Source organism: Mustela nigripes, unplaced genomic scaffold, assembly GCF_022355385.1.
Source record: "Mustela nigripes isolate SB6536 unplaced genomic scaffold, MUSNIG.SB6536 HiC_scaffold_148, whole genome shotgun sequence".
Classification (NCBI taxonomy): domain Eukaryota; kingdom Metazoa; phylum Chordata; class Mammalia; order Carnivora; family Mustelidae; genus Mustela; species Mustela nigripes.
In genome coordinates, this window is record NW_026739562.1 from 3,262,319 (window position 1) to 3,276,654 (window position 14,336).

The 14,336-nt window shown below is 40.0% G+C and overlaps 1 protein-coding gene across 3 annotated transcripts in view; it reads left to right on the forward strand.

The window, feature by feature from the left end:
- The first annotated feature begins 1,288 nt into the window (after nt 1-1,288).
- Nucleotides 1,289-14,336, forward strand: part of LOC132008446 (apoptosis inhibitor 5) — a 28,804-nt gene continuing 15,756 nt past the window's right edge. For all 3 annotated transcript variants that reach the window (XM_059387068.1, XM_059387069.1, XM_059387070.1), the window contains exons 1-7: nt 1,289-1,508; nt 8,970-9,131; nt 10,197-10,290; nt 10,772-10,837; nt 11,549-11,700; nt 13,274-13,480; nt 14,188-14,292. In XM_059387068.1, the coding sequence (XP_059243051.1) occupies nt 1,440-1,508; nt 8,970-9,131; nt 10,197-10,290; nt 10,772-10,837; nt 11,549-11,700; nt 13,274-13,480; nt 14,188-14,292 (855 nt within the window). In that variant the 5' untranslated portion in view covers nt 1,289-1,439. The remainder of the gene's footprint in view (nt 1,509-8,969; nt 9,132-10,196; nt 10,291-10,771; nt 10,838-11,548; nt 11,701-13,273; nt 13,481-14,187; nt 14,293-14,336) is intronic.

Sequence of the window (14,336 nt, forward strand, 5' to 3'; positions counted from 1 at the left end):
CCTTTGCTCCAGCGAAATCTGGGAATGCAGGTAGGTCCCAACAGGGCCACGTCTGCTGTCCTGCCCCAAGAAACTCAAACTTCTTCAGCATTCATTAGGCACCAGTCTTTTGTAGTCTCCCAACAGGCACCATATTTCGGACTCCGCAGAATGGACCCAGGCTTGAGGGCAGGAGATGGCAACTGCCCTATGCTACTCACATCTCTAAGCACATTTCTCTCAGAAACAAAACAAAACCTCACCGATTCCTCTCCTTCTGCTCCCTAATCCTTTTTAATATTCTTAATCTGACCAAGGAGTACAAGAGCCAGGGAACTGTTTTGTGACTACTGCCTGTACTTATTCGGCATAAACTGATCTGGCTTTGAAATTTATCATATATAATAGCTTAACGTTTCAACCATGAAACTCTTCCACCCCTCATTCTGTTTATCTCTGGTTAAGATCGCTTTTCTAGACAATGGGAGGGTTTTGTTTGTTTGTTTGTTTGTTTTTAAGATTTTACTTATTTGGGGCACTTGGGTGGCTCAGGGATCGAGCCCTGCATTGGGCTCTCTGCTCAGCGGGGAGCCAGCTTCCTCCTCTCTCTCTGCCTGCCTCTCTGACTACTTGTGATCTCTCTGTCTCTGTCAAGTAAATAAATAAAATCTTTAAAAAAAAAAAATTTTTTTTTAGGGACCCCTGGGTGGCTCGGTTGGTTGGGCAGCTGCCTTCGGCTCGGGTCATGGTCCTAGGGTCCTGGGATCGAGTCCCGCATCGGGCTCCTTGCTCAGCGGGGAGCCTGTTTCTCCCTCTGCCTCTGCCTGCCTGCCTGTCTGCCTGTGCTCGCTCTCTCCCTCTCCCTGATAAATAAATAAAATCTTTAAAGAAAAATTTTTTTTTTTACTTATTTGACAGAGGGACAGCGAGAGAAAGAACACAAGTAGGAGGAAAGGGAGATGGAGAAGCTGGCTTCCAGTAGAGCGGAGAGAGCCCAAGGCGGGGCCCGATCCCATGACTCCTGGGATGGACCTGAGCCGAAGGCGGACGCTTAACGACTGAGCCCCCCAGGCGTCCCAGTGGGAAATCTTTGAAGAGCAGAAACGCAGTCATCTTTGCAGTTTCCTCCACCCCCACCGAGAGCTCCTTCCTAGACGTAATCCTTCAAAGAAGCCTGAGAAAATTTAATCATCTTTGTAACTTTTTGCACAGCCAAGCGTTAGAGGGCGCTAGAACCCCAAGGGGGGAGTGCATGGGCGGTCAATGAAGGCCGCTCCCAACGCGCACGTCTTTACGTAGACGTTGGGGGCGGAGCCTCCCTGAGCGCGGTGACTGGCGGCGGCACTGGCGGCAGCTGGAGGCGTAATAGTGCGGGTCGCGGGCTTGGAGAACTTTAGAGGCGGCGGTGGCGCCGGCGACGAAGACGACAGCAGGAGCGGGCCCTGGGCTTGTCGCTCACCATGCCGACCGTGGAGGAGCTTTATCGCAACTATGGCATCTTAGCCGATGCTACGGAGCAAGTGGGCCAGGTAAGTCCCTGAGCGGCCTGCAGGGCCCGGCGCTCCGCGGCCTCTCGAAAGCGCTCCCCGGGCCGGGCGGGGGCTGCTGCTTCGTCCTCCCGCGGGCTCCCAGCGGCCCCGGCTGTTTCGTCGGGGTGGGCTCCTCTCGGAGCGTAGACTGTGGCTTCGCCAGGGAGAGCGCGGGTCCCCGGTCCCAGGCTCCTCCGCCTCCCTTTTCTCACCGTGGAGTTTCCTAACTCAGCCTCGTCTGCCACCGCCCCCCCCGCCCCGTTAATTCTCATCCTGAGTCTTGCCCTGCAGATGGCTCTTAAGTCTTTCTCCTTTCCGATGGACCTCAGCCCATCGGAAGATGAAACTGAGAGTTCTCAAGAGGTCAGAAATGTCTTTGTCGAGGCGGAAAAGCTGCTATTAATTTAGGAAGAGTGTTTAGCTCGCAAAAGTTTGTGAAAAACAGAAGAGGGGCCCTTTTCCCAGATTTTAACGAGGGCCTACGATTTCATTTATTCAGTACGGTTTGGGGCGCCTACTACACACAACAGGCGCCGTGCCGGGCCCTGAAGGTACAGGATAGAAAGTTACCCGAGCTCTCCCCGAATGTACCTTTGGTGAGGGAAACCAGTGAGAAGTAAGAAAGCTGGGTACCCGCCTTGGAAAGTGTTGTGGAGAAAATATAACGGGACCGTGCAGTGGCAGGGGGGGAAGGGGAGAGTGCAGCTTTAAATAGAGTTGTTTGGCAAGAGCTCTCCGCAGTGTTTGCCCCAAGACACACAATTTCAGCAGTGTTGAGTTGACCATACCGCTGCTTTGTGAGTTTTCAAGTCCTGGAGTACATTGAACTGGAGTATATTGGACTTAAGGAGTTGGGATGTGTGTGTGTGTATGTTTTCTTGGGAAAAGAACCAGGCTCTCCCAGGTAAATCTTGATCATTGTTTTTAGAATTTCTATGCCATATCGTTTCAGTGCTTAAAACTTTGTGTGATTCTTCTGCTTGTCTCTTGCATGGAGCAGAAAGTAGAAGATCCTGTAGTTTGCTACTAACATTAGCAAGGCTGTGTGGCACTGTCCCCCCTCAGCCCCTTTTTCTGGACATGTGTAATTCAGGTAAATTCTTTCCCAGCTGAACAGCACCAGGAGAATTGGGATGTCAGGACCTTCCTTAAGCTTAACCTAGAAATGTAAATACACCAGTTTAAAGTACCAGATTATTTTCCTTCCAACTATATTTCCATTTCAATAGGGAATTTTGACATCATCAATGAGAAGTATACTGACAGTCTGTTGCAGATGAAAATACAGTGTGTGTGTTAGGTCGCTCGGTACTGAGGGAGAAACTTTCTGTCCAGTAAGACAACATTGGAAAAACTGTGATCAGTCATGTTTTGATTTTGTTACTGTTCCTAGAAAGATTTAGAAGTAAAGATATCCTTTTTTAAGATTTTATTTATTTATTTGATAGAGATCACAAGTAGGCAGAGGGGTGGGGGGCGGGTAACAGGCTCCCTGCTGAGCAGAGCGCCCAATGTGGGGCTGGATCCCAGGACCCTGAGATCATGACCTGAGCCGAAAGCAGAGGCTTGACCCACTGAGTCACCCAGGCGCCCCAGAAGTGAAGATACTCTTATTCATTGTGACAGATTTGATGAATAGAGTAGCAGATTGTTCTACCTAAAATTGACTTTGTTGCCGATCAGCAGAGGAGATGGGGTAGAAACCAGGAGAGTGATCCTCAGTTTGTAGATGGTGCCCACCCAAAGAGGTAGATCAGAAATTTTTTAGGGAAACTTAGAAACTGTGTACCTAGTCATGTCTCATACCCCCATCCTCATTCTTTACTGGATAGCAAAAAGGTTGACAGCTACCTGCTTAGAGTCTGTTAGGGCAAATACAATCCAGACTGGAATTTACATATATGTTGTGAAGAATTAAGAATTGCTCGTGTTTTCCTCTTAGTGTCATCTTTAATCTTAAGTACCAGGTAAGGTTGAGAGTTCTTCCTTAAGAGGTCAAAAATGTCTTTGTCAAGGCAAAAAATATGCTTTTAATTTGGAAAGAGCGCTTAGGAGACAGAAGTTTGTGAAAACAGAAGAGGAGCTTTTTCATTCAGGCTTCAGTGAGGGTTATTCAGTACGTTTTTTGATTGCCTACCATGTGCCACACATTGTGCCAGTTGCTAAAATTTTAGCACAGTTTCTTGACCTGATGTGAGATCAATACCTTCATGACACTCTAATGACAGCTGGCAGGCAGCTCTCTGATGCAGAAAGACCTGTGCATAATGAAGTGCAGTGATTGTCTCAGGCTCTTTGAATTCTGGGAGGTCTGAAGCTGGACGAATCAACAGTGGCTACTCATTCTGCTCTATTGTGTAATAACTTTCCCCTTTTAGAGAAAGGTCCTGAAACTGCTTACCAAAAAAGATAGTAGGTTTCAAGATACTACATGTGAATTTTAACTAAAAGCAGGAGCCAACTTAATGGAAGGAACACCACTGATGATTTTTTTTAATTTTTTATTTACTTATTTGACAGAGATCACAAGCAGGCAGAGAGGCAGGCAGAGAGAGAGGGAAGCAGGCTCCCCGCTGAGCAGAGAGCCCGATGCGGGGCTCGATCCCAGGAGCCTGGGATCGTGACCTGAGCTTACCTGAGCTGATGGCAGAGGCTCAACGCACTTAACCACCCAGGTGCCCCGCACTAATGATTTTTTTTTTTTTTTTAAGGAGAGAAAGAAAGTGTTTACATTCTTCATGTAGCAAAGCCTGATTTTCAGTTAACTTACAAGGTTTACATTCAAGGGTTTGGTTTCCTGGCAGGTACCTTTCTGGACATATCTGAGACCATATTTGAGTTTTTAGTCTAGAACTTCCTTCTAACATTTATTTTTATTTTTATCCTTTGTCAAAGATCAGAGTACCACAGTTGTTCATGCTGTTGCTGTTGAGGGGAGCGCCCTCTTCACCACTGTCAGTCCTTCTTTCAGAGTAATGCTCTCTGAATATACTAGGAAAAACACAAGTTCCCTGAGGTTTTCGGCTAATTTTCCTCAGAATTATTCCTCAGAAGATCCTCAGATCATGAACACCTGGGTGGCTCAGTCAGTTCAGCGTCTACCTTTGGCTCAGGTCATGATCCCAGGGTCATAGGATTGAGTCCTGTATCTGCTCTGTGCTTAGTGCGGAGCCTGCTTCTCCCTCTGCCTCTGCTCCTCCCCCTGCTTATGATCTCTCTCTATCAAATAAATAAAAAAAAAATCTTAAAAAAAAAATCCTCAGACCAGATCTTTCTCTTGATGAACCTCCTTGACACTGTGTGTTCATTTATAGTATTCCACATTTATATTTTATTTCATGTGAGGACTTCTCTTATTCCCTTACCAAATTATAAAGTCTTGAGGTTAAGACTCTTCTTTTGTTTCTCTCCTTGCATTGTGCCTTGCCCTTCAGTAGATATTTTTTCTTTACAGTTGAAGAAATACATTCAAAGAGCAGGTATAATTACATTAATAATAAGGTTATACAGTTAATATGTTATATAATAAATGATATATCCATGTAATTACTGTGTGTACATGTATATATATATGAATGAAGATGAGAACTTTATATTCTCACATCATATATTTAAACCATGAGTATGTTTTCTAATAAGCAAACCTGGAGTAATAAATTCTAAGTAAAGCATTATTTAATGCCTCAAAACCCTCCAGTCTGTCACTATACTTCCCTAATAAAGTGTTAATGCAATATTTCCTACAAACTAGATTATTGAGTGAAGAGAAAAGTAGTAATATAGCTTAGCATATCCGTTTTCTTTTTATGTCATACTTGAGAAATATGTTTGTTGAAACTATATCATTTCTTTTCTAAAATAAATGTTTAGGGGCACCTGGGTGGTGCAGTTAAGCAGCTAACTCTTGGTTTTGGCTCTCGTGATCTCGGGGTCATGAGAGTGAGCCCTGTGTAGGGCTCCGTGCTCAGGCCGTCTGCTTGAGACCCTTTCTCTGGCTCTCTGCCCTTCCCGCTGCTGCTTTCTCTCTCTAAAATTAATAAATCTTCATAAATAAATAAAATTTAAAAATTGTTTATTTCCTAGAAGCTGCATCCTGATCTCAAGCATGGCTTTACCTGGCATGTCACTGATCACTTAAATATATTCATTGTGTTTTGACAATCACTATCACAAATTTCTTATTGTAGAAGGTATCTGCTGAATGTAGATCTTATTACAGCTTGACTTTTTACTTGAAAATATTTTAGTGATTTCTTTAGACTTTGCTTTTTTAATTAGCTATTAAAAGCACACACAAATACGTAGTTTCAGAAATGCATTAAAATGTTTACAATTAAAACTTCTTGTTAGGATCACAAATTTATTTATCTAGCTGAGATATACTATTGTGTTGGAAGAAAAAAAAATAAGCAGTGCCATGTAGTATTTGGAATACTTTATAATGGTTACAGTCTATCTGCCACTAAATCACTGTGATCATTGAGATCATTGAAAATATCACTTATATTTTGTTTCCTGCTTGGAAAACCAGAAGTAATAACTATTTTAGAGAGATTCTGTAAAAAGTCTTGTCCCTATGCTACAGTTAGAAGACAACTGGCAAAGAAGAGCATTTTATTTTGCATTATATAAAGGGTAATCAGTGTGAAGTCTGTTAGTAATGTTTATAGAAATTATTTGATAAAATTGATGCTTTGATTTCTAGTTTGAATAAGTTAAAGTGCTTAACTTTTCAAAGGAATTGCTGTGTTTGGGATACTATATCTCAGTGTACATGCCTGTGTAGAGCCTATATTTAGGACTCACATTTTCCCTTTGACAGTCCTAGATCTGGCAAGCTTGCTTTCTCTCTTCCTTTGTTAAGAAAGATCTCAGAACTTAAAGAGGCTTGGTATTAGGCACAGATTTTGACTTTAGAGCCTGTCAACAACTGTGTTCATGGGGCACCTGGGTGGCTCAGTGGGTTAAAGCCTCTGCCTTTGGCTCAGGTCATGATCCCAGGGTCCTGGGATCGAGCCCCGCATCGGGCTCTCTGCTCAGCAGGGAGCCTGCTTCCTCCTCTCTCTGCCTGCCTTTCTGCCTACTTGTGATCTCTGTCAAATAAAATCTTAAAAAAAAAAAATTGTGTTCAGGTTGCTATTTGTCTAGCTGTGTAGCTCTAGACAAATTATTTCACTTTCTGAGTCTTGGTTTTCTCATCTGAAAAATAGGGATGAGGTGCCTGGGTGGCTCAGTTGGTTAAATGTCTGCTTCCGCTCAGATCATGATCCCAGATGAGCCCTGGATGGGGCCCCCTGCTCAGCGGGAGTCTGCTTCTTCCCTCAGCCCCTCACCCCATTTGTGTTCTATTTCTGTCACTCTCTGTCTCTCTCAAATTAAAAAATAAAATATTTTTTAAAAAAATAAAACAAAAGATAGGGATAGTAGTAACACCTAACTCACAGGATTACCGTGAGGCATGTACATAAGGCATTACTCAGTCCTGGTAGGCTTTCAATAAATGTCGCTAATGATTCCTTTTTATTCTATTCAGATTTTTTTTGTTGTTTAATTCAGATTTTTTTTTTCTTGACAGAATGAATTGTTTGAGGTAGGGATTCTTCATTTAGTTTTAGGCACTGTAAGGAATTTCTTCAAAAGACTTTATAAGTAAAGCTTTGTTTGATTTAAAGGAAATTGGATTTGATACCCTGCAAAAAGTAAGGGTGTCAGAACTGTTTAAAACTTTGGTTTTATGAAGCCTGTCTGGAAGACATGAGGCAAAACACAGGAATATACAGTGGTAGAGAAGTTAGCCATAGTTTTTCAGACCTTTGCATTAAAAAGTATGTAATATGCTTTTGGGGGTTTTGGGGGGAAACTTTTTTTTTTTTTAAGATTTTTATTTATTTGACAGAGAGAGAGATCACAGGTAGTCAGAGAGAGAAAGGGAGAAGCAAACTCCCCGCCAAGCAGAGAGCCCTTTGCGGACCCTGAGATCATGACCTGAGCTAAAGGCAGAGGCTTATCCCACGGAGCCACCTAGGAGCCCAGTGTGTAATATACTTTCGAAGTAGTAACTCCTGAAGATTGATTTGTGTCTGCACTTCATGAAGAAGCTAACCTAATTCACAGACATTTTTCTTATTTAGGAGTTGGTGTTATGTTTCAGATATTAAGAGGAGTTGTCAATCAGTTGGTGGAATTTTAGGTTTTTTTGAACTAACTTTTAGAATTTATTATTTTTTTAGATGGTTTGGCAGTATTTGAATTTTCAGTCTAGTATTTTGCAGAATTTATTAAAATCTGTACCTTTAAAAGATCTAATTGTGACTAGTCTTTTTACTGGAACACTTTATTTCTGTTATTGAAATCCTTCATTGAGATCCTACTGTACCTAAATAACTTCGTATTTTGCTTTATTTTTTCCACTTAACATAGTATTGTCTATGGAAAGAATTATTATGAAACTAAAGTTTGGGCACTTCTATAATCCACTGGATTTTTATTGGTTATTTTCCTTTTGGTGGCATGGAAGTATCCAAAGCACATATCTAAAGCAGAGCATTGCCTCGAACAGTGTAAACACTATGTTGTGTGCACATTTGGTATCGTTATTATAATGTTTAATGTTTTCAGTAATTAGAAATTTTATCCATATGCCCAAACAGAATGTGTATCTACAGTCTGAGGATTTATCATTCCTGTTTGCCAGCTTGATCATTGTCGTTTAAGAAAAGTACTGGTTTGGAGGCAAGGGTGTATGTAAGTGGGATTGAGGTCTTGTCCACCCTTCACATTAGGAGTATCTGAGGGAGAACACTTCTGAAAGTTTTTTTATTTTTTGTTTTTTGTTTTTAAGGAAACAAATGAGGGGCTTCTAGGTGACTCAGTCAGTTAAGCATCCAGCTCTTGATTTCAGCTCAGGTCCTGATCTCAGGGTCATGAGGTCAAGCCCTGTGTTGGGCTCCCTACTGAGCATGGAGTCTGCTGGAGACTCCCTCTTTCCCTCCGTTTCCCCCTCTCCGTCCCCACCCCGCCACCTTGTGTGCTGTCTCTCTCTCTCTCAAAAATAAGTAAGTAAAAGGAAACAAGTGAGTTTTGAATGTATTCTAATAAAAACTTAAATATGTGACATTAGAATCTATCTTAATCCAGTGTTGACTATCTAGAAAGTATTCGAGGTCAGGGTCAGTAATCAGCTGTACAAGGAAGCGGAAGCGTTGATGTGTCAACAAACTCTTTGCTTTCTGCATTTAAACTTCACGCTGTCATCTCTCTTCCCCAACTGACAAATAGCGCATGGGCATGGGGCACGCAAGGAAGAAGACAGTAGGAGTATAGGTGTCCCATCTAACGGGACACCTCCAAACATAAGCCCTACCTTTTAGCCTACGTAAGACTTTTCTCATTTAAAGCAGACTCAAGTTTGTTGAGCTTCCCATCCTTAAAATTCTTCTTTTCTGCTTTATTCTTTTTCAGCATAAAGATGCCTATCAAGTGATACTAGATGGTGTGAAAGGTGGTACAAAAGAAAAAAGATTAGCAGCCCAGTTTATTCCGAAATTCTTTAAACATTTTCCAGAATTGGCTGACTCTGCTATCAATGCACAGTTAGACCTCTGTGAGGATGAAGATGTATCAGTAAGTTTATGATTGATGCTCTCAACAAGCTTTCAGATGTCTCACTTGCCATGCTTCCAGTGTGCAGCTAGTGTAATTGAAACACCAACTGTATCTATGCACAGCGAAATCCTGCAGTGTCATTTGGCGTGATGCCATACTGAGGCTTAAATCTGTGTTTGAGAAAATGTATTCTCTATTTCACCATCTTTCAACTGTGAAAAATGCATGGAATTACAAAATACTTTGTTTTGCTTATCTGTTATCCAATGGTAAAAATGGGTTGTGGCTCACATTTTTTCATAGATTGTTATATATTGTGCACATGAAATTAGACTAATGTTTTCAGTCAGTTTGTACTTGCTTAGATATTTAAAATATTGTTACATCTTATAGTTTCAACACCCCAAAATATTGTATATAGCAAAAAAAAAAAAATTTTGTCTATGTAATTATTACATGTGACTCTAGAAAAAGAAGAAATCGTTTTTCCTTGGAACAGAATTAACTGTCAGCATTCTGGCTTCTGATTCAGGTTCCTAAGAACTTTAAATTAACACCTTCTGGCTTTTCAAATGAAATTAGTGAATCGCCAACATTTCATGCACAATTTGCTAGATATAAGTACTATCCATTTTTATTTTAAACTAAATAAGCCAGGCCCACAAATTTGGAATAAAGTACACAGAGTATATTCACAGATGTTATATTGAATAGTTAATACTGGAAATTCTAAAGTAAATATAGTTATTAGATAGATCATTGCCACTCTAGCTGTTCTTAAGGATACTGCAGTATGTGTCCAAAGGTAGTAAAGACCCAACAGTTACATGTAATCAGTATATAAATTGTTGTTAATGTTCTCAAATCTGTCTACTCCAGTCGGTAATCGTATTTAACATCCCTTTCTACCACATATTTAATTATTCTGTTAAGCTTGACTTTAATATTGGAGCAAATTATTTCTAAAACAGCTAGAAGTCTCATGTTTTATATTTTGGTGACTCATATGCCCCTAATTATGGTTTCTCTGAGGTTTTAGTTTTCCTTAACTTTGGTTAATTTTTTGTTTAAAATTGTATTCAGATTCGACGGCAAGCAATTAAAGAGCTGCCTCAGTTTGCCACTGGAGAAAATCTTCCCCGAGTGGCAGATATACTTACCCAACTTCTGCAGACTGGTAAGGAATTTTATTATTACCCTTTTATCTAAATATAACTTCTTTTTGAAAAAGTAACTCTGTTTTTAGCTTCCCCCCCCTTTATGGCTGAAGGTACTACTTCTAATTGAAATTAAAATTCTTTTTTTCATTCAGTACTTTGAAGCTTACTGGATTGTGATTATCTAATTCCTAATGTTTTGCTTTGTTTTTAATTGTTTATAAAGGCATACTGATTCTTTTGGGAATTTTGATGTATCATGATTCCCCCCCCCGCAATTTGCTGTAGTTTTTTAATTGTACATCTTAATGCAAAAGCTTTCCTGGTATGCCAGGTTCTTTGCCTTTATAGGGAAGGTGTAATTTCTTGGTACTTGAGAAGAATGCTTAGTTATGTCTGCTTTCAATGTAGTCTGTGAGAAATTATGCTGAATTTTAGGTTTGAAAATGAAGCAAATATTTTCATTCATTTTATACATTGTACTACTTTTTCTCTATCCAGATGATTCTGCAGAATTTAACTTAGTGAACAATGCCCTGTTAAGTATATTTAAGATGGATGCAAAAGGTAAGGCCTGCTTCTTGTTCTGAATTGTGCTTGATGTGTTAAACAAAAATTGGGCAGGTTGGCATTATTCCTTAAAGATAAAGTCAGATTCACCCAGAAATCTATTTCATAAAAGTTCTAAGTGTTCTTAAAAAGCTGCTTAACAGGGCCTCCCGGGTGGCTCAGTTGGTTAAGTATCTGCCTTTGACTCTGGGCATGATCCCAGGGTCCTGGGATTAAGCCCTGCATCAGGCTCCCCGCTCAGTGGGAAGCCTGCTTCTCCCTCTCCCTGCTGCTCTGCCTACTTGACCCCACCCCCTTCTCTCTTTCTGTCAAATAAATAAAATCTTTAAAAAAAAAGGCACAACATATTAGTGATGCAAAAAAACAGCAGAAGTAATGGCAAAAACAAATCAAACTTTTCCATTAGTAATCTGTTGAAAGACTCTCCTTGCCACATAAAAGAAATCTCCAAAATACCTGGGTTTATTTATTATTAATTATGATTAAAGGGGGAAAGTCATGCTCACATTGATTCAGAATCCATAAACAAAGCACGTGATTACTGTTATGGTTGAAGCTATAGAAATTTCAAACTAAGTTAGCCAGAATCAATGATACTCAGGATGCTTACTCACTCACTAGAAAAGAAATACTATTAAATGGGTTAAATGGAAAAACTTCATGAAGATATATAATTGACTTGCTACGTACAACTGTTTTGTTTTGCAGGGACTTTGGGTGGCTTGTTTAGCCAAATACTTCAAGGAGAGGACATTGTTAGAGAACGAGCAATCAAATTCCTTTCTACAAAACTTAAGACTTTACCAGATGAAGTCTTAACAAAGGAAGTAGAGGAACTTATCCTAACTGAATCCAAAAAGGTAAGCTTTAGATCATTTAACGGGACTTCCCTAAAGTAGAAGAACATATCTGAAATTAGCAGTATGTATGGGGCGCCTGCGTGGCTCAGTTAAGCTTCTGCCTTTGGCTCAGGTCATGATCCCAGGGTCATGGGATTGAACCCTGCATCAGGCTCTCTACTCAGTGCGGAGTCTACTTCTCCCTCTGCCTCTCCTTGCTTGCTTTCTCTCTATCCCAAATAAATAAAATCTTAAAAAAAAAAAAAAAAAGAAATTAGATGTGTATAAAATATACATTAAAACCGCCATAGAAGTCAGGCTTTTCTTATATGGTGTTTTGCATTTTGGTTATCAGTAATGATGAATCAACCTGTTAATTTAAAGGAATGTGATCACATTTAAATCTTTGTGGTGTTATCCTCAAAATTGAGGTATTCTTCAGTACTCTGTGCAAATCATTTCCTTTAAGGAGATTTTACCTAATTTCCACTCCTTTCCCCAGTTTTAGGATATTCTCCTTACAGTATTCTGGATCATTTCAAAATGACAAGGAAACAGATTGAAATGCCTCTTCTTTTTTTTTTTTTCGCCCCCCATCTTACCCAATATCATTCTAAGCTCAGGAGACCAAGCTTATCTCTGCTCCCAGCATCTAGCATAGTTAGGCATGCTAATATTTGCAACGTTTGTCACAGCTAACTTTTCACTCATAAAGTGCCAAAGTTTGAAGATCATTGCTTTGATACATATATTCAGAAAAAAATCAGAATTGTACTAACACCACTGACTTGCTTACCGAGGAGATTTCTTCAGTGAGAGCGAAAGGAACAGCGCTCCAGCTGGGAATATCAACATATTTTACTTATGCCCCCAGCTAATAACCTGGTGGAGTATGTCATGATTGCTTGTTTCTTCAATCAGTGACTAGAAAGGCTTAGGCCTACTCATGTGGACTTGTATGGTCTCCTATTTTGTATATAATTGCCTAATTAAGGTGAATTAATAAACTAAATAATTTATTGTTGCTTTTATTTTTAAAGTTTTTTTATTTTATTTTTTTTTTTTAAGTAATCGCTATACCTAATGCGGGCCTTGAATTTACAACCCCAAGATCAAGGGTCACATACTCTACTGACTGAGCCAGGCAGGCAACCCAAGCTGCTTTTAAATATAGGAAACTTAATCTGATTTGATAGTAGACTATAGAATTCTACTTTTTATTTCTCTCACCACCCCTCCAAAGAGCCTTCTTAGTCTATTTTTTCTTAGCTATTTTCCTGTGAAATTTTAATGCCACAGATATACTGTATCTGTTTATGCACTCTTTGTGTATCTGTACTTTATACATAAAAGAAGTACATTTCACAAGAACCAGGTTTTGCAGCTTCGGAGACCATATCTCGCCCCACTGAGAATGCATGGTGTACTCTAAAGCTAAACTGACTGAAGCCATGTCCTCTCAACAGTGTTTCAGAAATATTAACAGCAATTTGACTTTAATAAGGGAAATAAACTTGTTAACACTGTTTCAGTATTGCTCTTTCTTTTTCACTCAAGTAATAACAGTACTATGATTCTGAATTGTCTTTTCTAGGTCCTAGAAGATGTGACTGGTGAAGAATTTGTCCTGTTCATGAAGATACTCTCTGGGTTAAAAAGCCTTCAGACAGTGAGTGGAAGGCAGCAACTCGTAGAACTGGTGGCTGAACAGGCCGACCTGGAACAAACCTTCAATCCCTCAGATCCTGACTGTGTGGACAGGCTCTTACAATGCACTCGGCAGGCGGTACCCCTCTTCTCTGTGAGCTCTTTGTTTTATCTAGTTGCTATTTTGATTACTCTGTTGAAGCTTATATTTCTGTAGATACTCACTTGAGCATTCTCCTCAAAACTTTTGCATGAAATAGTAACACAGTGGAGTGAATATTTGCTCTATGGAACCCTTGGTGGGGTTGATGAGAGCCCAAAGCAGCAAGAAATTTCTTTTAAAAGTCTTGCTTAGAGATTTTTTTCAGTCTAGAAAATCTTGCATCACATTCTGTGGTTTTGGCTGAGTTTTTAAACCATTTGGTTCAGTAACTTAGCATTTTTCTGTAAATTTTCTAGGAGATCATTGTTTTAGGTAAATATACTCTTTTCCTCTGGCTTTGTGATTCCTCTGGCCATGAGTCTTCTTGGATGTGCATAGAATAGTTTGAAAAATACTGTGTAAAGGACCCCCCCCTTTTGAAAAATGTACAGAATTCAACATTAAAATATCCCCAAAAGTTTGACATGAGATTTGAGGAAGAGTTTGAAAATGTATAGAGATCCAAATGCTCCAGATTACTTTGCAACAATTACTTTGTATTGTCTACCAAGGTTATTTCTGGGGTACGCACTGTGTTGTATTTATAGCCACAGTTCTTGATGTCATGCTCAGCATTTATCGGATGGCATTGTTATATTTGAAAGAATATTCCCTCTCCCTTTTTTTTTGACAACTCATTGTTCTTTGGATTTTTACAGAAAAATGTGCATTCCACGAGGTTTGTGACTTACTTCTGTGAGCAAGTTCTCCCTAACCTCAGTTCCTTGACTACCCCAGTGGAGGGTCTCGATATACAGCTGGAGGTAAGACAAAAACATCTGCTTTTTAGTACTAAAAAGACGTTCCC